Source organism: Lolium perenne, chromosome 3 (assembly GCF_019359855.2).
Source record: "Lolium perenne isolate Kyuss_39 chromosome 3, Kyuss_2.0, whole genome shotgun sequence".
NCBI lineage: Eukaryota > Viridiplantae > Streptophyta > Magnoliopsida > Poales > Poaceae > Lolium > Lolium perenne.
In genome coordinates, this window is record NC_067246.2 from 243,947,584 (window position 1) to 243,974,198 (window position 26,615).

Below are 26,615 nucleotides of genomic sequence, written 5' to 3' on the forward strand. Positions count from 1 at the left end.
ACTCTTTGTTGAATTTCATGTGAGTTGCTATGCATGTTCGTCTTGTCTGAAGTAAGAGAGATCTACCACCTTATGGTTAAGCATGCATATTGTTAGAGAAGAACATTGGGCCGCTAACTAAAGCCATGATCCATGGTGGAAGTTTCAGTTTTGGACATATATCCTCAATCTCATATGAGAAAATTATTAATTGTTATTACATGCTTATGCATAAAAGAGGAGTCCATTATCTGTTGTCTATGTTGTCCCGGTGTGGATGTCTAAGTTGAGAATAATCAATAGCGAGAAATCCAATGCGAGCTTTCTCCTTATACCTTTGTACAGGCGGCATAGAGGTACCCCTTTGTGACACTTGGTTAAAACATGTGCATTGTGATGATCCGGTAGTCCAAGCTAATTAGGACAAGGTGCGGGCACTATTAGTATACTATGCATGAGGCTTGCAACTTGTAAGATATAATTTATATGACACATATGCTTTATTACTACCGTTGACAAAATTGTTTCATGTTTTCAAAATCAAAGCTCTAGCACAAATATAGCAATCGATGCTTTTCCTCTATGGAGGACCATTCTTTTACTTTCATTGTTGAGTCAGTTCACCTATTTCTCTCCACCTCAAGAAGCAAACACTTGTGTGAACTGTGCATTGATTCCTACATACTTGCTTATTGCACTTATTATATTACTCTATGTTGACAATATCCATGAGATATACATGTTACAAGTTGAAAGCAACCGCTGAAAATTAATCTTCCTTTGTGTTGCTTCAATGCTTTTACTTTGAATTATTGCTTTATGAGTTAACTCTTATGCAAGACTTATTGATGCTTGTCTTGAAGTACTATTCATGAAAAGTCTTTGCTTTATGATTCACTTGTTTACTCATGTCATATACATTGTTTTGATCGCTGCATTCACTACATATGCTTTACAAATAGTATGATCAAGCTTATGATGGCATGTCACTCCAGAAATTATCTTTGTTATCGTTTTACCTGCTCGGGACGAGCAGAACTAAGCTTGGGGATGCTGATACGTCTCCAACGTATCGATAATTTCTTATGTTCCATACCACATTATTGATGTTATCTACATGTTTTATGCACATTTTATGTCATATTCGTGCATTTTCTGAACTAACCTATTAACAAGATGCCGAAGTGCCGATTCTTTGTCATTGCTTTTTGGTTTCAGAAATCCTAGTAACGAAATATTCTCGGAATTGGACGAAATCAACGCCTGTGGTCCTATTTTGCCACGAAGCTTCCAGAAGACCGAAGAGGAGACGAAGTGGGGCCACGAGGTGGCCACACCCTAGGGCGGCGCGGCCCCCCCTTGGCCGCGCGGCCCTGTGGTGTGGGCCCCTCGTGCCGCCTCCTGACCTGCCCTTCCGCCTACTTAAAGCCTCCGTCGTGAAACCCCCAGTACCGAGAGCCACGATACGGAAAACCTTCCAGAGACGCCGCCGCCGCCAATCCCATCTCGGGGGATTCAGGAGATCGCCTCCGGCACCCTGTCGGAGAGGGGAATCATCTCCCGGAGGACTCTACGCCACCATGGTCGCCTCCGGAGTGATGTGTGAGTAGTCTACCCCTGGACTATGGGTCCATAGCAGTAGCTAGATGGTTGTCTTCTCCCCATTGTGCTTAATTGTCGGATCTTGTGAGCTGCCTAACATGATCAAGATCATCTATCTGTAATTCTATATGTTGCGTTTGTTGGGATCCGATGAATAGAGAATACTTGTTATGTTGATTATCAAAGTTATGTCTATGTGTTGTTTATGATCTTGCATGCTCTCCGTTATTAGTAGATGCTCTGGCCAAGTTGATGCTAGTAACTCCAAGAGGGAGTATTTATGCTCGATAGTGGGTTCATGTCTCCGTGAATCTGGAGGGGTGACAAGAACCTCTAAGGTTATGGATATGCTGTTGCCACTAGGGATAAAACATTGGTGCTATGTTCAAGGATGTAGTCACTGATTACATTACACGCAATACTTAATGCAATTGTCTGTTGTTAGCAACTTAATACTGGAGGGGGTTCGGATGATAACCTGAAGGTGGACTTTTTAGGCATAGATGCATGCTGGATAGCGGTCTATGTACTTTGTCGTAATGCCCAATTAAATCTCACTATACTCATCATAATATGTATGTGCATGGTCATGCCCTCTTTATTTGTCAATTGCCCAACTGTAATTTGTTCACCCAACATGCTGTTTATCTTATGGGAGAGACACCTCTAGTGAACTGTGGACCCCGGTCCAATTCTCTATACTGAAATACACCCATCGTAATATCGTTTCTACTGTTTTCTGCAAACAATCATCATCCACACTATACATCTAATCCTTTGTTACAGCAAGCCGGTGAGATTGACAACCTCGCTGTTTCGTTGGGGCAAAGTACTTTGGTTGTGTTGTGCAGGTTCCACGTTGGCGCCGGAATCTCTGGTGTTGCGCCGCACTACATTCCGCCGCCATCAACCTTCAACGTGCTTCTTGACTCCTACTGGTTCGATTAAACCTTGGTTTCTTACTGAGGGAAACTTGCCGCTGTGCGCATCACACCTTCCTCTTGGGGTTCCCAACGGACGTGTCAACTATACGCATCAATATGCAAACTAGCTTATTGTGGTTACTCGTTGATCGAGATTTTCTGGTCATGGATACACACTTGACAATGGGGTCATATAATTGGATGTATGATATGATGGACATACCCAATTTATAAGTATTGTAACGTGATCAAGTCACATAAGTTCAACGTTACAATGTTTATGAAAGCGTAGTGACCTAATCCGTAGACTGTGAGATCATATCTAATCACTATTACCAGAGGCTACTTTCATTGCATCAACCGTCACACCGTATGACGTGGGCATTACCCTTCGGGTAACCGATATTGCCCTATCCTGTACGGCCCAACTGGAGGCCCATGAAGATACTCGATGGCAAGGTGGGCCACTAGGACGATGCTGGAGAAGATTCCTTGAAGAACAAGACGAAGAGCCGAACAAGGAAAGTTTAGTGCTAGGTCTTTTGTAAACCTAGTCGTACCCGGACAGATCTCTTGAGACCTGGCCTCCTATATAAAGGCCAGGAGAGAGGCTGCCGAGGGACACAATCAATCTTAGCAACTTTAGCCACCAGAAGTCTAGAGCTAGGTCGCCGTAGCACTTAGCCTCTCGACGAGATCACAGTCGAAACCTTCGTCACCCCATTGTAACCCGATATTTTCATAATCAAGATCAGACAGGCAGGACGTAAGGGTTTTACCTCATCGAGGGCCCCGAACCTGGGTAAATCTCTCTCCCCGCTTGTCTGTTAACCGATGTCTCGTGTCAGCCTACAGGATTCCATCAACCCTAAGCCCCAATCGGAGGGCATTGCCGAGGAGTACCCTCGACACCGTAACATGGTGATTGTAAAGGTGTAGTTGGGTATTCCGAAGGGATGAGTTGAGGCGTATGTATCAATAGCGGGATTTGTTCATCCGCGTGATGGAAAGATACATCAGTCCCAGTCGGTGAGATTACATCCATAAAGCTGCGCATCGTATGACTAGGTCATGGGGATGAAATCACACACAACGACTTGAATGGCCTTGTTGGTAACGAGATCGGACTAGGTATGATGATGGGTGCATTTTTAGAGTGTTTTTACCTCCTTTATTTTGCATTTGTAGCCTCTGTAGCAACATGATTTTGGTATTTTACTGCGCTTGCTTGTTTCAGCAGGATCTCAAAATATTAAGGCAATGATGAAATATCAATAAAAACTATCAACTTTATGATATTGATGTGATAAAAGTCATCTGAGCACTTAACCACCCACCTGGGCCAGAGGAGGACGCGAGGAGGAACACCAGAGGGTTTAGTGGGCATCAGTACGGGAGGGACCCCGTCCGTACGCACCGCCAGGAGCTCCGCCTCGTCAAATACTCTCACCTCGCGCAGATGGATTTGAGATCCAACACACCCAGCCACCGAAAACACTGAAACACCATCTCTGAGGGAGATCTTGATGAGGAACTAGAGAAGAAGACATCATCCAAGCTGCTACACAGATCATTGGAGGACAAGGCTTCATCTCCCTCATCATCAACCGCTGCACCAACATCACCATCATCCATCCCCATCTCATTGAATTCTTTTGGTTGTAATCCCAATTGCTATTGTGGATCTGTACTTGAATTCACACTCTTACTTTCATCCCATCCGCAAGATTATGATGATGTTCTTAATTGCTTCCATGTGTGAGTAGTCTACTTTGTTCTTGGGGAGATGAAGAAACCCTAGCAATATTACGATATGAAATAAAGATGATCTATAACTGTGTGCTGATTGTGTGCTAGTTTTCTCTCTAGATATTATGTGAAGTCGGCCATGTAATATTTGCCTTTGGGATATGAGAGGGAACTACCTTTAGAAGTATAGTAGTGTGTACGAGATGAAGTGACATACCGTGATCGACACACACTATTATATGGAAAAAGGGATAAGAAATAACTCACTAAGCTTTCATCAATAACCATGGGGAAATCACTTAATTATGATGTATCAATAGGTGGCTTGCCGAAGGTCATTGTAGTGGTTATTTAGAGATGTGCTATTCAATGGCATCTTATTATTGAGTCTTTCACACATACAACATAAACAATGGTATAGATTATCTACTTCATACTTTAAACTAATACTAGTGGTGGAACCTACAATCCCCGAGAACATTTTCGCTTTATTGAAGTTCAAACCTCATTCCAACACAACTTGTTACTTTTCGTGTTACTTGTTTTGAAACCCAAACACAAACTCATTCAAAACAAACCTCATTGAGATCAAAGACAACTTACATGTATTCCTTGATATATAGGAACAAGGGGCATAAAGATCTTAACTAGTAGCTCCTCGTGGTTCGATACTCTTATTTAGAAACTAGTTACAATTCAACTACGTACTTGCAGACATCATATGACAATATTGATCATCACATCTCAGACGATTGCCAGTATCTAAGGAACAAAGGGAATATGACTCGGCGTAATGGTTCAAATGATGATCATATCTTCGTGGAACACATATGCATCACTATGGTTCTACAGACCCCCCTAGTGATCATTGATCGGAGAGTCGTCTCGATCATTTCTGTGTTGTTTCCGAACCGTAGGGTAACACACTTAAGGGTTCAATGAAACTTAAGATAGTTTTGGATTCATCGAAATTGAGAGAGTAAGTCGTAAAAGGGTTGCAGAGGTATCTGAAGGCTGTTCAGAGAAGTCCGAGAGGTGTCTCAGATTATTGGCTATTAAATATATGTATAATATGTTAATTAAATGAATTAATATATTAAAAATATTTAAGTAATTAAAAAAAATGATTTATTTAATTAAAAGGCTCCCCACCCTAATTGGGCCCCACTTGGAAAGGGGGGCCCATGAGGGAAGGGGTGGCTGGCCACTCATGGGCTGAGTGGGCCGTCCGGCCGAGCTGGGGGGAGGGAGGGCGCGCGGCAGCCCTAGGGCTGGCTGGCGGCCACCCCATCTCCTCCTCCTATTTTGTCCCACCTTGCCTAGCCAAGCACCCTAGTCCCCGTTGTTCCCTATATATAGTGGCCAGGTGGAGGGAATTAAATACACAGTTAATTAGAGAAATCTCTCTCTCTCTAGTTTTCTTCTATGTGTGGTTCCCTAAATAAATGCGCAAGGAGGGAGACAATCCCATCCAATATGCGGGAGCGTTGCTGGGATCTAGATCTAGAAGATCTACTTTTTCAACTTCGCTGGATCGGAGCCGGGAACGCCGTTGAGCACCATACGTGTGCGAAACTACGAGGTTAGAGCAGGGGCGAGGCTAGGAAGCAGGGGCGCGGCTAGGAGTACGGGAAGCTGCTGGGCGAGGCGAATAAGCGGCGACGCCTGTGGAGCGAGCGGGGAGAGAAGGCCGGTCGAGGCAATCAGCAATAGGGCGCGGCGGAGCGGCAGTGGAGCATGGTGGAATGGTGGCGGCGCAGGGGAGTGGTAGCGATGCAGAGATGCGGGGGAGTTAGCTGCAAAGGTGGCGGGACATGGGCGACACTGACACCCGCATTGTTCCTCTATAGAATGAGGATAAGAGGGCTACGGGAGGAGATAGTTAAAAGGGCATGTTTGGCAAGTCAAATAAAACCGAAAGTTTGATTAACATAATCTGTTTGACATTAGACGGAAGTGGTAATTTGGCATGAAAACTGAATTTGAGTGGCATTTTCGCACTTTGGTTTTCGCTAGTGGCACTCTGATTTTCACTAGTGGCATTTTGGCTATTCACTTAAAGTGGAGTGTTAAATCTCAGACTGATAATTAACTTAATTCTTAGTTAGATAATGTCATTAAATTTCAATTCTAACCTATGTTGTAACTCATGACGAACAAGAACCACGAAGCAATCTGGTATGGTATATTTCTCTCGGTTGCAACTGATGTGCAGATAGTAAAATATTAATTACATCTTACTCCTAACTGAAAAAAACCCGGTTGCAACTCATATTAGACTCCTAACTAGTACAAATTATTATGTAATCCAAGAATCTAGGAATCGACCAAGAATTAGCAAAAAACATAAAAAATGCAGACACTCCTTGGCTTTGTGATAGAGCCTGCCAATTGAATCCGTCATCAGTGTCAACCTCCAACTGCGAGATAAATGACTTTGTTTCGTGTGCATATTTCACCTTCTCTATTCTTCCATATTTTATTTTGATAATTTTTAAGAATACACTTTTCAAACTTGGTAATTTTTTTGAAACAATTTGTTTCACTGTATTTCAAACTTGATTCGTCAGAGTTAGAATTTATTTTCGTAATTGCCTTAGAGTTTAATTTGGAGATACAACTTTTTGTATCTAGTTTTATCCCGGTTTTTTTTTTGCATCATCATGTTTGAACGTGTTTCGGAATTCAAATTTTGAATTTTATCAAAGCAAACCTTTTTTCAGGATTGTTTAAAAGATATCATCAAAAGACACATATCTAAACAGATTGCTAATCTGACATATATTCCGATAAATATGACCCTCTCGAATCCAACAATAGAAATTTAAGTCCATGTAATAAGAAAATAACTAAAAGGTAGTAGTGCGAGGTAGAATGCATGCAAAAAATCCGTTGATGTGCAAATGTCAAAGCAAACAATTAGAACGAACCTTCCCTGCACGGAACAATCGCCGTTCTTCCATGCTGCGAGCAACATGACTTGAGCCTCATCCTTCTCGAAACGATGACTTGAACCTCATGGAACATGGATACTTGTATGACGCATCCCTACCCTGTACCTCACATACACCGGAGGAACCAAACAAAACTATGTCCACGTCACAATCCATATGTGTGGTTGTGCTTAATTTTACAGCACAAGGCAACAAGCTATGTCCACATCATATATAGATTAGAGGCACTGCATATGCGGTTGTGTTTAACTTCCCATCAGAGGAGAAACAGCATCGCCCATGTACCACATATGGAAACACAATCACATAGTACTCTATATATAGTACTTGTCTTTATTACTATCGTCTAAAGGGAAGTTAGCATGGCGACTGAAGGAGTGATATGCGTCCACTGGTTTGCTTGCCCGGTACACCTGCCAAACCTCGTGCCTCAGAAGGCGATCGGTTAGGTGCTACGTGCGGCTCCGAGAGAGTGAGGCACTCAGACGGCATGCACAAATAGCACTCGTCCTATCGTCGGAAGCAGCACGGCGCTCTCAAGTCGGAGCAGTCAGGCCGGACAAGCCGAGACCAAAGCATTCCGTCCTCTTCCGGCTGCATCCTGCCTCCCACTTCCAAAAATGACACTCCAAAACAATGGCCACGCCGACAATCCGAAGAAGCTGGTGGTCATCTACGCGCCGCCGGGGATGCCGGGCCACCTGGTGCCCACGGTGGAGCTTGGCAAACTGCTCCTGGCGCAGGGCCTGGAGGTAACCGTCGTCGTCGGCGGGGAAGCCGATCAAGGCGCCGGCGATTCACTCCTCGCGGGCATCGCGGCCGCCAATCCGTCCATGTCCTTCCACCGCCTCCCCGCTGCCACCCTCCCCTCCGACGTGCCGAGCTACGAGGTCAAGGTCTTCGAGCTCGCGCGCGCCTCCAACCCGGACCTCCGCGACTTTCTCCGCTCCGCCTCCCCGGCCGCTCTCGTCATCGACTTCTTCTGCACCAGCGCCATCCACGTGGGCGCGGAGCTCGGCATCCCGACCTACTTCTTCCTCACCACCTGCATCGCCGGCGTCGCCTTGAGCCTCTACCAGCCAGTCATCCACGAGCAGACCACTCTGAGCTTCCGAGACCTCGGGAGCGACCTCGTGCACTCCCCGGGGTTGCCACCGGTACCGGCAGATCACCTCGCCGCGGCTATCCTCGACCGGGACAGCTGGAGCAACAAACTCTTTCTGGACTTATCCGAACAGATGTGCAACTCCCAGGGCGTCATCATCAACAGCTGCCGCTCCTTGGAGCCACGCGCCACGGACGCGATCGTTTCCGGCCTCTGCACGTTCCCCGGACGGCGAACGCCGCCGCTGTACTGCGTTGGGCCACTGGTAAAGCCCGAGGAAGCTGCAGGGGCAAAGCGACACGAGTGCCTCGCGTGGCTCGATGGCCAGCCCAAGGCCAGCGTGGTGTTCCTCTGCTTCGGCAGCCTGGGCCGGTTCAGCGCCGAGCAGATCAAGGAGATGGCGGCGGGGCTGGAGACGAGCGGGAAACGGTTCTTGTGGGCCGTGCGGCGCCCTCCTGGCGTCGAGCACCTGCCCGCCGACGACCTCGACGCGCTCTTCCCCGAAGGCTTCCTGGAACGGACCAAGGACAGGGGACTGGTGCTCATGTCGTGGGCGCCGCAGAGGGAGGTGCTGGCGCACGACGCGGTGGGCGGGTTCGTGACCCACTGCGGCTGGAACTCGGTGCTGGAGGCGGTCATGGAGGGCGTGCCCATGCTGGCGTGGCCTCTCTACGCGGAGCAGCGCATGAACAAGGTGTTCTTGGTCGAGGAGATGCGGCTGGCCGTGGCCATGGAAGGGTATGACAAGGAAATGGTGAAAGCCCAAGAGGTGGCGGCGAAGGTGAGCTGGCTGATCGACTCCGACGGAGGGAGGGAGCTCCGGCGGCGGACACAGGCGGCCATGCAGCGGGCAAAGGAGGCGCTGAGCGACGACGGGGAGTCGAAGGCGGCATTGAAAAATCTCGCCACACAGTTCAAAGGCACCGGCGAGAATGGAGTCATCATCAATTGAAAGCTTTTGCCCGTGGATCATCAAATGTTACGGTGTATGTTGTCCATTGGTAGCGTCTGTAGGTGCGTCTATATCTACATCGAGTATTTATTTCATTTTTCTTCATACCTATTCGTAACTGTTTCTTAGTTGAAGACGGGTACTAGTGTAACTTTATCCCATCTTTATTTTTTTCCTTTTTTTTTACTGTAACTACAACGGGCATAAGCCAATCTGAATAAATATTCAGCCAAATCTTAAGTATAGAGTTAAATTACAAGTCCGAAAGAGAAAGGAGAAAACAGAAATGACACGCCAAGCCTAACAACTAAGCATCCATCAACAATGAAACAGACCGAGAAGAGCAGGAAGGAGTGCTAAAGGATAAGCCGAAATAATCCTGAAGTCGAGCTAGCACAAAGAAACAAAACTAGCTTGCCCAATGATCACTCTACACCTTGAAAGAACTAGGAGCGTTGCAGCCATCGTCGAAAGGCATCTCACTACCAAGGTCATGACGCGACACAGAGAGCCGCCAACACCACTGAAGGGCAGAGTTCCACCAAGACAGTCACTGCACATCCTCTTGGCCTCTTACTAGGAAGGTCGTGGCAACCGTCGAAGGGCATCCCACTGCCGCGGTTACGTTGCAACACCGAAAGCCGCCGACATCACTGAAGGGCAAAGTTCCACCGAGACGAACTCCGCACTTCCTCTTGCCCCCACCATCACCGAATGAGCAAGCCTGGGCACAACACGAGGTAACGAGAACCTCATACGCCATCGAAGGACGACAATCACCGAGACTGCACCGTAGACACGAACATCCCTAAGAGAAGGTCAACCAATGCCGCTGGAATGCCACATAAAAGAGCTCAGCCCAGAGTCGTGTTGCCCGGAGATAGAGCTCGCCGAGCACTCCATGTTTGAGGCACCAAAGTGGACATGAGGGAAGAGTTACGACCATCCACGCTCCAGCCAAGCCAAACAACCACTTGTCTCCCAGCAACACAAACCAACCAACACAGAGTGGTAGCTTCGAAGACGATGCCTCCATCGAGGTACGCGAAGTGCAGCATAGCCATCGTCGGATCAAAGAGATCTGGGGTCTCCCCCCCCCCCCCCCCCCCCGAAGAAATGCAGAGCCTGACCACGGAAGAACTAGAAGTCCCCGAAACACCGCCTTCAAGAAGGTAGCGGCTGAAAGGAAACGGATGTCGCCTAGAGGGGGGGGGGGGGTGAATAGGCGATTTAAAACTTTTACGAGATGGGCTTAACAAATGCGGAATAAAACTAGCGTTTACTTTGTCAAGCCCAAAGCCTATAAACTATGGTTCACCTATGTGCACCAACAACTTATTCTAAGCAATGGCTCACCTATGTGTACCAACAACTTATGATAAGCAAGACAAGCAACTTATGTGATAACAAGATATATATATATAACTTCAAGCACGATGGCTATCACAAAGTAAAGTGCATAAGTAAAGAGCTCGGGTATAGGAATAACCGAAGTGACGCGGAGACAACGATGTAGCCCGAAGTTCACACTCTTGCGAGTGCTACTCTCCGTTGGAGCGGTGTGGAGGACAAGTCACTCCAAATGCACGAGGGCCACCGTATTCTCCTCGAGAATTCCCACCAAAAGGGATGTCCTCGATCCACTATGGGACCTTAGGAAGGTCACCGAACCCGCACAAAGCTTGGGGCTATCTCCACAACTTAATTGGAGGCTCCCAATAAATTGCCACAAAGGCCTTGCCCTTGAAGATTCTCCACAACTTAATTGGAGTCCCCAAGAACACCACTAAGATGCCACAAAGGCCTTGCCCTTGAAGATTCTCCACAACTTAATTGGAGTCCCCAAGAACACCACTAAGATGCCACAAAGGCCTAGAATCCGTCTAGGGTTCCAAGAACCCAAGAGTAACAACCTTCTTGCTTTCACCTCCACGAATCACCGTGGAGAACTCAAACCGATGCACCAAATGCAATGGCAAGAACACCACAAAGATGCTCAAGTCCTTCTCTCTCAAATTCCAACAAAGCTACAAAAGCTATTGGGGGAATAAGAGAGGAAGAACAAAGGAATTCACAAAGAACACCAAGATCAAGATCTAGAGAGTTCCACTCACAAAGAGATGGATTTGATTGGTAGAAATGTAGATCTAGATCTCCTCTCTCTTTTCCCTCAAATGGGGGCAAGAATCATGAAGGGATTGAGAGATAGTGCAAGCTTCTCTAGTTCAACAATGGAGGAGAGAGAGAGTGAGAGAAGCCACATCCCAAGGAGGAAGAAGGGGGTATTTATACCCCCCAAGAAAATCGAGCCGTTGGGCAAAACCAGGGCCGGATAATCCGGCCTAAATAAGGGCCGGATAATCCGCCCCCCGGATAATCCGGCCTCAGGGACAAAACCTGGTCAAAATCCGGCCAAAAGTCCGGCCCCTGTCCAGAGCTGCTTTTCTTCTGGTCTTAGCCAATTTCGAGGGGCCGGATATTTCCGAAATATCCGGCCCGGATAATCCGGCCTGGCAAACTGCAGAAACACCAAAACTAAAACGGGCATAACTTTAGCATCCGGACTCCGATTTTGATGATCTTGGTGATGAGGACATCCCTACCTCACTACTACCTCCGTCATTACCAACTGAAGATGAACCTGCTGTGAAGCCCAAGTTCAATGAAGTCAGGATTGGACCAATGACACGAGCTCGTGCGAAGTTACTTAAACAACAGGTGAACTTGTTCCTAAACGATACCTTGATTGATGAGAACTTTATACTACCTAAGTCCTATTACTTATGTATCATCAGGTATGAAGAGGAGACAAGCATCGCACGAGGAGGAGAGGAGCAGCTGGACGTGAAGCTGGACAAGGAGCTGGACATGAAGATATCTCATGGACGCGCGAGGGAGGAGCGGGAGGAATGCGCGAGAGGAGAAAAAGAAGTCCAAGCCGGTCCAGCGCCCGGTCAGACCGGCCCCCACGCCGGGCCGCCCGGTCCCTGGCCCGGTCGACCGGCCGCCAACCGGCCGCCAACCGGAGGGAGTGCATCGTACCGGGCAGAAACCGGAAACTTCGCAGTTTCCCGGTTGGCGACCGGTTGACCGGACCACCGACCGGACCGGCCGGTCCACAGCCCGGTCGACCGGATTCCAGACCGGACCAGTCCGAGTCTGTCTCGACCAGATCTATTCTGGGTCGGTTTTACTTGTATTTTTCGACCAGAACTCGTCCCGGACGCCTATATAAGTGCCTTGGACGACCCCCTAGCTGCTTTAGACCACGTTTAAGATAAACCCTAGTTCTTAGTTGTTTGCTCTGCAAAACTATTGAATTCCCTACACCATATTGCTTGGATATTGTGTAGATCCTGTTTAAGTCTTGTGTGATCTGCTGTTCCATTGGGAATTAGACGGTTGCAACTTACCGCTTCGTGGTCGGCGGCTACGTGCGCAAGTGTGTGGAGTTGCGAATATCTTGCAGGGTTGAGAGCTGTTGCATCTGGCGACAGGGACCAATCGAGAGATCTCGTTGCGTCATACAAGTTATCATCCACTACATCATCGTGTTTCTCCGTTGCTATCACCCCGTGATCATCATCACCACCGTTGCTTACTGAGAAGATCGGGCCACCCCTTATCATCTTGGTATCAGATTTCCAGTTTTCCTCGGTAAGCCATCCACAATCCACCCCATAGTTGAGTTGTGAGTGTTTTCCTATCCAGAAAAAGCCATAAAAAGTTAGGGTTAGGGTTTGCCATAGCCTTAGATTGCACTAATTTCGAGTTTTAGTTGCTTTTCGTAGTTGTTTTTGCGTATCTTTATCTTTCATCTAGTAGAATTGTTAGGGTTTGTGTTTTCTCTATCATCTAGTTTATCATAGTGTGTCAGTTTTTGTTACTCCGAGTCCACATAGCGTACAGTGTGCTTGTTCCCAACCATAGACACAGCCTATCGATATAACGTGACTAGGAACTTCCCCAGAAGAGACTAGTTTTACCGCTCGACAGGCTGCTCATTAGGGTTTTGGTGCTTTGCATATTCTTGTTGGCCGTGTTATCAAGGAGTTGAGTCATAAAATCAAAAAAACAAAAAAGAAAAAGAAGCAAAAAGAGCTACATAGCTGCGTGTGTTACAAAAAAGAAAATACAAAAAGAATAGTGTCGTGCTAGTTGAATCAAGTGAAAGGCCTAAGTTTTCTTTACTGCACCAGTAGTTGAGCAATCCTGTGTCTGTCTCGTTGAGCTTTGCTAGCGTCTCTCTAGTGCATTGCAACCTTTCCTCCATATAGTTGCATTGCCCCATTATATCGCCTTGTGTGAGTATCTTTGGTTGTCTACGGTCAGCGCTAGAGCTTGTTATTGGTGCAAATAGGTAGCCTACCTACAGCCCCACATATATCCTTCTTTGTCGTGTGATTGTTCTTATACCCTTGATATTCGCTTCGCTACATCCGTGCACTAGTTGTTACTACAAGTGGTAAGCAATACTAATTTACTTTGGAACGGTAAGATTTCCTTTTCTTATCAGTTTTGAGTGAGTTGTGAGAGTACCACCATATATTTTTGATTTAGTGCACTAACCTACTAATCATGTCTGCTAGTGATAATAAGATTGTTAACCAGGAAAACAAGAATTCGGCAGATATCATCACATGGAGGGAGTATGAAGCTCTTCGTAATGAGATGCGACGTGAATTCCGCACTAAGGATGATGAGCTTAAGGGTACAGTTGACGAGATCAAACAAACGCTGGATGCTACTAATGTCACCGTCACTGGATTGGCTGATCAAATGACGGATATCCAGCATGATATTGCAGAGATATGCGCCTCGCTATTGAGAATTTGACTGCACAACAACAACAGCAAGACGATGATGAAGATCCTGAGCTGGAAGATGATGCACACAATGCTCGTGGTGCGCCTCGTGGTCATCGTCCTCGTGGTTGGGTTCCGCTTGGCCGCAATGGTCGTGGACAAGATGAAGAAGATGGATTGGGTAAGCCCAAGTTTTCCATACCCAAGTTTGAAGGAGGAGCTGATGTTGAAGAATATCTCACTTGGGAGCTCAAGATTGAGAAGTTATGGAGCTTACATCCCAACTATTCTGAAGATAAGAATATCAAGCTTGCTTCTTCTGAATTTGATGGTTATGCATTGCGTTGGTGGGATTCTTTGGTTCGTAACCGCGACGAAGATGGTGCACAACCTATCCGTACATGGCGTGCTATGAAGGAGGTTATGACTTCTCGTTTTGTGCCTACAAATTACATGCGGAATATCTTTGATAAGCTAACACTATTGAGGCAAGGTGTGAAGACTGTTGATGAGTACTACATGGAGATGGAGATGCTTATGCAGCGTGGTCGTGTCCGTGAGTCTCTAGAGATGACAATGCAGCGTTTTGTCAATGGATTGAAGTATGATGTTAAAGGCATTGTTCGTCATTACACCTACACCAACATGAATCAATTGTTACATCATGCAAGAGAAGCTGAATCACAGTTGGCTGAAGAAGCAAAGGTTAAGGGACGTGCTACGGGAGGTGGGCGTTTTACACCCCGTGCGCCTTCTACAGCGCCGGTGCCTTCGACGCGCTCTGCTCCTTACTCTACTCCGCCTAGCAAACCGGTCTCCAATGTGTCTAATGCAAAGAAGTCCAAATCTGCTGGAAGTACGAGTGGTTCTAGCATGTCTACAGCGCGCAACCGCGATATGCTTTGCCATACATGTGGTGGCAAGGGTCACTTCAAGAGAGATTGTCCTAACCGCAAAGTCATGATTATCAATGAGGACAATGAGTATGAGACTGGAGATGATGTTGATCCAAATGCTCCAGACGATGATGACTATGACACTGATGGTGAAGATGCATATCCTTCTGATGCTCGTACCATTGTTGTGTCGCAGCGTGCTCTTAATGTGTTGCCTAGTGCATCTACTCAGCGCTGCAATTTGTTCCAAACCAAAGCTTTAGTTGGTCCTGACAAGGCTTGCAAGGTCATTATTGATGGCGGGAGTTGCCGCAATTTAGCAAGCAAGGAGTTATGTACCAAGCTGAAATTGAAATACCTACCGCACCCGCATCCATATTATATTCAGTGGTTGAGCGACAATGGTGAGATGAAGGTAAACCACATGGTGCGTGTTGAGTTTGAGATTGGACCGTATAAGGATTGCATTGATTTTGATGTGGTTCCTATGACGGTTTGTCACCTCTTATTAGGTCGGCCTTGGCTCTATGACCGTTCTGTGCAACACAATGGCCGAGCCAATACATATCACTTGGAGTACAAGGGCAAGAAAATTAACTTACAGCCTATGTCACCACAACAAATTGTCAATGAGTCTCGTCAGAAGATTGAAGTGAATTTGGAGGATGCACCTCTAGATAGGCGAGCGAATTGTAATGTCGTGAGTGATATAACGAAAAGTGAGAGAGTGAATTCCTTAGTTTCATTAGCCACCAAAGAAGACATGAGAGAATTTAGTGAGGATCCTACGGCCATGCCTCTTGTGCTTTTGTACAGGGGTACGGTCTTGGTTACTAACGACATGACCCCTCTTCCTCTTGGTGTTTCTAATGTTTTGCAGGAATTTGGCGACGTGTTTCCGGAGGAGGTACCCGCAGGACTACCACCATTGCGAGGTATTGAGCATCAAATTGACTTGATTCCCGGAGCTTCGCTGCCCAATAGGGCGCCATATCGCACTAATCCCGAAGAGACAAAGGAGATACAGAAGCAAGTACAAGCGCTACTCGACAAAGGTTATATCCGCATAAGCCTTAGTCCTTGTGCTGTTCCTGTTATTCTAGTTCCTAAGAAAGATGGTACTTGGCGTATGTGCGTAGATTGTAGAGCTATAAACAACATTACTATTCGATATCGTCACCCTATTCCCCGTTTAGAGGATATGCTAGATGAATTGAGTGGTGCTGCTGTGTTCTCTAAAATTGATTTGCGTAGTGGTTATCATCAAATTAGGATGAAAGAAGGGGATGAGTGGAAAACAGCCTTTAAAACAAAATTTGGTTTATATGAGTGGTTAGTAATGCCTTTTGGGTTAACTAATGCACCTAGCACTTTCATGAGACTGATGAACCATGTTTTGCGTGAATTTATTGGCAAATTTGTGGTTGTGTATTTTGATGACATATTAATCTACAGCCGCAATGAATCTGATCATACTATACATATTAGACATGTTTTGCAAGTGTTGCGTGATAATCAACTCTATGGTAATCTTGAGAAGTGCACATTTTGCAAAGATAAGGTCATATTTCTGGGTTATGTTGTCTCTAAGCATGGAGTAGAAGTAGATGTGTATAAAATTGAAGCTATTCAAAATTGGCCTACTCCCATGAATGTGAGTCAAGTACGAAGTTTCCATGGTCTAGCTGGGTTTTATCGCCGATTTGTGCCCAACTTTAGTACTATTGCTGCACGTTTGAATGATTTGACTAAAAAGGGTGTTGTTTTTGAGTGGGGCGCAGCCCAAGATCATGCTTTTGATGAACTTAAGAGATTGTTAACTTCTGCACCGTTGCTTGCACTTCCTGATTTCAATAAGCAATTTGAGATTGAATGTGATGCTAGTGGTATTGGAATTGGTGGTGTGTTGATGCAAGAGGGTCGCCCAATTGCATATTTTTCTGAGAAACTTTCTGGTGCTAAGTTGAACTATCCTATATATGATAAAGAATTGTATGCTTTAATTAGAGTTCTTGAGGTTTGGCAACATTACTTGTGGCCAAAAGAATTTATCATACATTCTGATCATGAAGCTTTAAAATACCTGAAAGCCCAATCTACTTTGCATAAGCGTCTAGCTAAGTGGGTTGAGTTCATTGAGTCTTTTCCATATATTATTAAGCATAAGAAGGGAAAAGATAATATTGTTGTTGATGCTCTATCTAGGAAGAATATGCTATTAACTCAACTTGATGTTAAAATTCCTGGTTTAGAGATACTATGTGATTTGTATGCTACTGATCATGATTTTGCTGAACCATATCTCTTATGTGCTCTTGGTAAAGCATGAGAAAAATATCACATACATGATGGGTTCTTGTTTAGAGCTAACAAACTATGTGTTCCAGAATCGTCTGTGCGTTTGCTCTTATTGCAGGAATCACATGCTAGAGGGTTGATGGGTCACTTTGGGCGTGAGAAGACGCTACTCATGCTAGCTGACCACTTTTATTGGCCAAAGATGAGGCGGGACGTGGATAGATATGTGAGGAGATGCATTACTTGCAACAAATCCAAGTCCAAGCTGAAGCCTCACGGTTTGTATACTCCTTTACCGGCATCTACTACACCATGGGAGGATATTAGTATGGATTTTGTGTTGGGTTTGCCGCGTACTAAGAGAGGCCATGATTCTATATTTGTGGTAGTGGATAGATTTTCTAAGATGTCCCACTTTATTGCCTGCCACAAGAGCGACGATGCGTCGCATATTGCTAACCTATTTTTCAGGGAGATTGTACGTCTACATGGAGTTCCGAAGACTATTGTTTCTGATCGTGACGTGAAGTTTATGAGCTACTTCTGGAAGACGCTTTGGAGAAAGCTGGGGACGAAGCTGCTGTTCAGCACTACTTGTCATCCCCAAACTGATGGTCAAACTGAAGTGGTGAATAGAACATTGTCACAACTGTTGAGATCCATGATCAAGAAGAACCTGAAGGAGTGGGAAGAGTGTTTGCCGCATGTGGAGTTTGCTTACAACAGGGCGGTGCATTCTACCACGGAGCTATGTCCTTTTGAGGTGGTGTATGGTTTCAAACCCATTACTCCACTTGACTTGTTGCCTTTGCCCATACATGAGAGAGTTAATATGGAGGCATCAAAGAGGGCAGATTTTGTGAAGAAGATTCATGTGAAGACTAAAGAGTTGATTGAGAAGGAACGCAAGAGCAATGCTGCAAGAATGAATAAGAAGCGCAAGGAGATGTTGTTCAAGCCTGGTGATTTGGTCTGGGTACATTTTCGCAAGGATAGGTTTCCGAAGCTGAGAAAGTCTAAGTTGAAGCCTCGTGGTGGTGGTCCTTACAAAGTGCTTGCCAAGATCAATGATAATGCATACTCGATAGATCTTCCAGAGGATGAGTTTGGTGTCAGTAATTCTTTCAATGTTGCTGATTTGACACCATATGACGGAGAAGACCTTGGAGCGTCGGGGTCGACGCCTTTTGAAGGGGGGGAGATGATGAGGACATCCCTACCTCACTACTACCTCCGTCATTACCAACTGAAGATGAACCTGCTGTGAAGCCCAAGTTCAATGAAGTCAGGATTGGACCAATGACACGAGCTCGTGCGAAGTTACTTAAACAACAGGTGAACTTGTTCCTAAATGATACCTTGATTGATGAGAACTTTATACTACCTAAGTCCTATTACTTATGTATCATCAGGTATGAAGAGGAGACAAGCATCGCACGAGGAGGAGAGGAGCAGCTGGACGTGAAGATGGACGTGAAGCTGGACAAGGAGTTGGACATGAAGATATCTCATGGACGCGCGAGGGAGGAGCGGGAGGAATGCGCGAGAGGAGAAAAAGAAGTCCAGGCCGGTCCAGCGCCCGGTCAGACCGGCCCCCACGCCGGGCCGCCCGGTCCCTCGGTCGGCCGGCCGCCAACCGGCCGCCAACCGGAGGGAGTGCATCGTACCGGGCAGAAACCGGAAACTTCGCAGTTTCCCGGTTGGCGACCGGTTGACCGGACCACCGACCGGACCGGCCGGTCCACAGCCCGGTCGACCGGATTCCAGACCGGACCAGTCCGAGTCTGTCTCGACCAGATCTATTCTGGGTCGGTTTTACTTGTATTTTTCGACCAGAACTCGTCCCGGACGCCTATATAAGTGCCTTGGACGACCCCCTAGCTGCTTTAGACCACGTTTAAGATAAACCCTAGTTCTTAGTTGTTTGCTCTGCAAAACTATTGAATTCCCTACACCATATTGTTTGGATATTGTGTAGATCCTGTTTAAGTCTTGTGTGATCTGCTGTTCCATTGGGAATTAGACGGTTGCAACTTACCGCTTCGTGGTCGGCGGCTACGTGCGCAAGTGTGTGGAGTTGCGAATATCTTGCAGGGTTGAGAGCTGTTGCATCTAGCGACAGGGACCAATCGAGAGATCTCGTTGCGTCATATAAGTTATCATCCACTACATCGTCGTGTTTCTCCGCTGCTATCACCCCGTGATCATCATCACCACCGTTGCTTACTGAGAAGATCGGGCCACCCCTTATCACTTGGGCTTGTTTTGAAGCTAGGAACAAGCTCTACAAGATCATGCAGGAAACCATCATAGTCCAACAAGGGAGGATAGAAACAAATGATGAAAGGTTTGACCTATCTAAAAAAGACATACCGGTAAAACCTCCAATCTCGAAAATGCAACAAGTTGCCCGTGCAAAAACCATTCTTGATGAACTAGAGCTTGTCATGAGAATAAGCACAAGCTCTAAATCATCACATGGATAAGATCCAAATAACAACCAAGAAAGATGATGAACCAAACTCGAAAATGCAACAAGTGATCTATGCGAAATCCGTTTTCGATGAACTAGAGCTTGTCATGAGAATAAACACAAGCTCTAAAACATCACATGGATAAGGTCCAAATAACAACCAAGAAAGATGATGCAAGGATGCAAAGGTTTGAGCTCTCTCCGAACGATACGATCGAGTTACTCACTCGAGAGCCCTCTTGATAGTACGGCAACTATACTATAAACCGGTCTCCAACTACACTATGAGACCGGTGAGAAAGAAACCCTATCAAGAGCAAACCTTATACTTGCGCATACCACTTGAGCTCGATGACGACGATCTTGACCTCAACAAGATGGAACGCCTTTCTTGCTTGTGTTTGCTTGACGAAGTCTTGTGGATTGCTCCCCCATAATCCACCATGGGAGAGCTTCTTCTTCGGCGCATCTTCACATAACCATGACCACCATGTGGATTGCTCCCCCATAATCCACCATGGGAGAGCTTCTTCTTCGGCGCATCTTCACATATCCATGATCACCATATGGATGGCAAGACTCAAGCAAAGGACCTCTTCGAGATGGCTCATCTTGAACTTGCACTTCATTTCTCCATGGCAAGCTTCAAGCTTATGAACTCTTCGAGTTGGCTCATCTTGAACTTGAACTTCATTCTTCATTCTTCATCATATTGATGTCTTGAAGTAACTTGAGGGCTCACTTCATCTTCATCTTCAAGACATACTTGACACTTGATATCCTTCATCAATTTCTTCTTATTGCAACCTTGAAGCCAACAAATGGTTCAAGAATTGCCTATGGACAACTCCTACAAATATAACTCAATGCAAACATTAGTCCATAGGGATTGTCATTAATTACCAAAACCACACATGGGGGCTCCATGCACTTTCAGTCTCCCCCATTTTGGTAATTGATGACAATCTCTTTGAGAGGGTTTATATAAGGAATTTAAGTAACAAATAAGTTGAATATATAGAGCAAACTCCCCCATAATATATGCATGTGTGAATGATCTTGACTTTCATTGCATATATTGGCATTCAAAGCCTAGTGGAGTTTCCTCTAAATATTCAACTATGCAAAGCAACAAGATGCAATGAAATAAAGGCACATGCTTAAGCACAAAGCAAAGACATAACCAAATTCCCTTAAACCCTCCAAACTTCTCCCCCATTGGCACCAATTGCCGAAATGGGTGAAAAATTTAGAAGGCCAATATAGTGAGAGTTCCTCCATAGCGTGTGCATTTCTCATAATTTGAGTGGAATCAAATACACATATCCAATGACGAATATTCGGAAGGAATCACACTATAGAAAGGATCAAAGATTGCAAAAAGATAACAAAGTCAAGAAGCTTCAACAAATGAAGCAAGCAACCAAATGAACCATAAGGAAGATACCAAAAGAAAGATAGATATTATGATAAGATCAAGAAGATTGCTCTAAATAATATGAGGAAGCTCCCCAAGGTTTGTGCACAAAACTAGACAATTTGCATTGGAGTATAAAGTGCACAAACATGGAATCATCACTCCCATAATATCATTCAAAAAAAAAGATACCAAGTGAATCAAACTCTAATGATCACCACAAGATAGTGTTCTAAATCAAATGAGGAAGCTCCCCAAGGTACATGCATAAAATAAAATGTTGCATTTGAATACAATATGCATAACATGGAATCCTCACTCCCTCATTTAAAACACAAACATTTGTAATAGATCATAGATAGAAAAGTAAGCTAAACACTTGCAACAAACAAATAGTTGAGCAACAAGTAAGAGGCACCATAATAAAAAGGCTCAACCAAGAGGATATGTGAAAGGCATGATAAAGCATATCATAAGACAATTACAAGGATGAGCAAAAAGCATCATCATAGTCTTCAATGAATTATATTGCTTAGCATGACCAATCAACACGCAATAAATAAATAAGATATCAAAAGGAGATGTATCATCTCTTATGTGTATAAGTTTCTCTAAGTGGGCAATATCACAAAGATACTTATGCACAAAGAAACATGCACACATAAAATAGATACGCAAGAAAAATAGTACGATATCCAAGACGAAGTCATGCAATATACCAATAAGAATTTTTGCTTAATAGCATGGCCAAAGGCTCAATTTTATCTTATTGTACATTCATGAACTTCAACCACAAACAACTAAAATACATCACAAATATCAACAAGGGATAGAAGATAGTTGGGATGCATTGAGAAAGGCAACAAGTATCACAAACGAGGATACTAAAAGAAATAACTCAATTTGCACTTTCATCGATATTGCACATGTGAGAGGCTTGAGGAATTGATATGCAATAAAATTGCTAGATAGGCATAGATGGGATGGGTGAATCATGATCATGATTTTATATACTTCCCAACATATGTGCTCATCTCAAACTACTCACATTCGCAATAAAGAGGTTTCGTTAAGATTTTAGCAAGAAGCGCAACATTTGCAAATCAAGAGATTCATGCCAAGATGCAACCACATGGTTGGATGCTAGAAAAATATGCATGAGAAGATACTTGTTACCGAGATAGCATTGGTGAGGATGTAGTAGATATGTGTTCGTTGACCATCCTAGCTTGTCTCAAGTTACCATTGAGTCACCACTTCTCCCCAAGAGTGAGACAAGCATCCAATGCATATCCATTGTACCTAACACAAAGGTAAGTACAAAAAGGTCCCCAAACTAATTGGGTTCAAAGTAGTTAGACACACTACAACATATAGGACAAACTCCACAATACTATGTGCATATAGATATGAAATTGAATTTCATGCACATCTTAGCCAAATTAGGATTTGATGGAGTTTACTCTATATATTGGATCAAAGAAAGTAACACATGCCATAAGATAGACATATATTGAAGATGCATGCACAATACTTTCAAGAACCAAAGAAAGATATTATTTGGACAAGACACCAAATAAATCAAGAGACAATGGTTGTCCAAATTATATCAAAGAATCAAATCAACACAAGATGACTCCAAAGAATTATCTCATTATAAGAAGCTAATTAAACCTAAACACAAAGGAATGAGATAACCAACTCCCAAGAGAGCAAGGTTCTAACAAACAAACCAAACACTCAACACTTTTTATGATGGCACAAAGTACCAAAAAAGAAAGTTTATGTCTCCCGAAACCAAATTTTTGATAATGATCAAGAGATGTTAAGCATTCTAACAAGTATAGGAGAGCTACCCCAAGATTAGTGCATTATCTAGGATTTTGCATATGAATACAAAATGCACGAAACTAGGATCATCACGCTACCTATATCTACTAAAATGCTAAGAAAGTTTGAATAGACAAATTAGATCCATAAGATGCAAGGAAGACACATGGGAGTCAAAGCACAACACATTCATGGTAATAAATAAGACAATTTAAACACAAGAGCCAATGTAAATATGATCAATAAATTTCTACCTCATAATAGATTGCCAATTGTCCTAGGACAAGAGGTATTGGGAAATATTTCCCGGTGGTAGTTTGTAAGTATATGTAAGATCATATTTACAACAAATAAAGCATATGGTAAAAGATAAGAGTTAACCATCATGCAAAGAGAGTTTCTTGATAGCTTCAATTAGTCATACCAACATGCAAAGCAATTAATAGTATTCATACCAACATGCAAAGCAATTAATAGTATTCATACCAACATGCAAAGCAATTAATAGTATGACTTGAAGCACATGGTTTTCCAAAAATGTATTGAGGGACACATTGTGAAAAACCATGCCAAGAAAAACTTTCACAAAAAAAGATCCACAAAGATATTAGCAATGAAGCCATTTAAACAAATTGGAACTTGTTAGAGCAAACTTGCCACATATGAGAGAGATAATTTACAATATCAATTCTATGTGACACAACCTCAAATGTTCACATTTTATAGGCTTGTAATATACACAAAGCTTATTACTCCCCCATAATGTGATAAGGAATTTATTTTCACAAGAGGCAAATAAGATCCAACTAGAGATATTAATTGACATTAGACTTTGAATTTCTCATGAAGATGACATACCACATAGAGACTAGATAATCTTGCAATATCAATTCTAAGTGATATTCCTCATGTACACACATTGTTAGGATTGTGAAATTCCTAAAGGCATATCACTCCCCCAAAATGTTATAGTCCATTAATCTCTCATAAGAGCCATATAAGATACAACAAGATGCAAAGAGGCTCCAACACAAGCACAAATACATGGTGTGCAACCTATTATTCATAGACTTGATTTCTCAGGAAAAACAAGTAGGATGCACAACATATACAAACACATGTTAGGAACAAAACTAACACATGCAAAGGGGCGAGTAACTTTCAATATAAATGAGTCGAGCACATGTTACCGCAAGGAGGAACATTGGGTATATGATAGAAGTAAGATAACCAAAAGACTTGGCTTGAGATAATATAAATGATGAAGATCCCTTAATTCTTCATGATGTAGCTAAGTCTACAATGCCCTCCAACAAGCACCTATTGATCAAGTTTTGGATTGTTGGTCCCCAACTAAGTTGGGTCCTAAGAGGTTAGTCACAATAGGCTTGGCAACCCAAATGGTTCTTTTCTTGACACCACTTTGAGCACCAACATATTTGGCAAACACATTGCCACCCTCATCCTTACGAAGAGAATAAACATCATCAATGGAGATAGAGTTGGATGAGGTACCAATAGTGCAAAAAGAGGAGATGTGGCCCTTCTCACGGCATATGTAGCAAGTTCTTTTCTTCTCCTTCTTCTCACTAGATTTCTCCACAATGGGAGCATTGGCTTGATTCTTCTTGGGAAGTGGAATTTCTTCAACTTGAGGTTGAATATGAGTTTGAGCTTGAGGCCGCTTCCCTTTTTGCTTCTTCTTCAAAGGGCAAGATCTAACATGGTGCCCTTCAATTTTTCACTTGAAGCAAACAATCTTGGTCGGGTCTTTGACTTGTACTTGGCCCTTGTTGTTGTTGTTGTTGTTGTTGTTGTTGTTGTTGTTGTTGTTGTTGTTGTTGTTGTTGTTGTTGTTATTGTTGTTGTTGTTGTTGTTGTTGTTGTTGTTCTCGGACTTGTTCTTGTTGTTGGATTTGAATCCAAGTCCACTCTTGTCATTGGGGGATTGTTGCACACTTAACATCGTGTCAAGTTTGCATTTCCCTTCATGACTCTTTACCAAGTCGGTCTTCAAAGAAGTGACTTGGGCCTTGAGATCTTTGATTTCCTCTACATGGTTAGTAATAACACAAGTACTAGAGGAAGTAGAACCTTCATTGTTAGATCAACAAGGCAAGGAAGATAATTCATCACAAGATTTAGCAATAATATGAGTGGATGAATTACTAGGACTAGCACATGGCAATATAGCATTTTGGGTAGTAGTGCTAGTATCCACATGAGGCTCACAAGGTGTTGCCTTTGATATGATAGCCTCATGAGCTAACATTAGCCTATCATGAGAAGCTAGAAGATCCTCATGGGAGCTAGAAAGCTTTCCATGATTTTCTTCCAATTTCCCATAATTTCTAGTTAGCAACTCAAGTTGAGCCCTTATCTCAACATTCTCCTTCAAGATAGATGCTTCACAAGAAGTAGAGTTAGTAGCACAAGCATCATCACAAGACATATTAAGAAGAGATGGTAACATAGCATGCTCTTTTAAATATGAAGCTTGTAGTTGCTCATATGACTTGGTGAGGATAGAGTGTTCGCTCTCCAAGGCCTTGTGGGCCTTGTCTAGATCATCTAGATCCTTAACAAGTTTATCATGACCAACACCAACTTTGGACTTTTCATTTTTAAGCAATTTTAATTTAGCTTTAGCATGGTCTCTTTCTTTAGTGAGTTTAGCAAATATTTCATTTTGAGACACCTCAAGGGTTTCAAGTTGCTCCTCTAGAGAGGCTACGGTATCTTGTTCTTCTTCAAGATCATTCTTTAAGGATGCTACATCATTGGCATACTCTCGTTCAAGAGCACCCTTTTTATCAATGGTGTTCTCATGCATCCAAATAAGTTTTTGGCTCTCAATAGCGGTAGTCAAGATTTCAAAGAAGTGAGTGCTAGCAATTTTATCTTTGCAAATAACCTTGAATACGCTCTCACCCTTATCGCGTAGAGAGACAACCCAATCCTATTCTTCATATTCATCCTCATCCTTATCACCACGAGACATATTAGGTTCCATGGTAGGAGGTACCGTGGAACCCTTGGCCATAAGGCATATATGAGGACCGTGAGATAAAGATGAGGAGTTACTTGAGGCTCCTTTCAAGATCTTGTCTTGACCAATAGAATCTTTGGTTTCCTCTACATTGTTAGACACACAACAACTAGAGGAAATAGAATCATTTTTATCATGGCCACAAGACAAATCAAGCATATCATTATGATATTTATTCAAGCAACTTACACATGATATGCAAGGACTATCAACACAAGCATGTAAATCATTTCTAGTGCTAGATGTGTTTAAGTCCAAAGATGAAGCATTGCAATGAGATAGAGATGAAAAATCATCAATAGTAAGCTCAATATCAACATTGCAATTTTCATCACCACTCACCATATCATTACCTTGTGTCTTACCACACTTTGGTGAAGTGGATGAAGATGAGAACTCATCACGACTGGAAGTGGAAGCAAAACAATCATCCTCAATGATAGTGGACACATCATATTTATCTTGAAGCTTTGTCCATAATTCATGAGCGCTCCCAAAAGGCATGATTGAAGAAGTAACTACATTGCTCACAACAATGGAAAACACATGAGAAGCAAGAGCATCGAGACAAGAGTTTTTCTCC

General features: G+C 43.8%; 1 protein-coding gene across 1 annotated transcript; it reads left to right on the plus strand.

Annotated features, from left to right (window-relative positions):
• The first annotated feature begins 7,573 nt into the window (after positions 1 to 7,573).
• LOC127343755 (anthocyanidin 5,3-O-glucosyltransferase-like) lies at positions 7,574 to 9,420 on the plus strand. Its single transcript, XM_051369938.2, has one exon. It carries the CDS (start codon positions 7,828 to 7,830, stop codon positions 9,262 to 9,264), a length of 1,437 nt encoding a protein of 478 aa, XP_051225898.1. The 5' UTR covers positions 7,574 to 7,827; the 3' UTR covers positions 9,265 to 9,420.
• Positions 9,421 to 26,615: the final 17,195 nt, after the last annotated feature.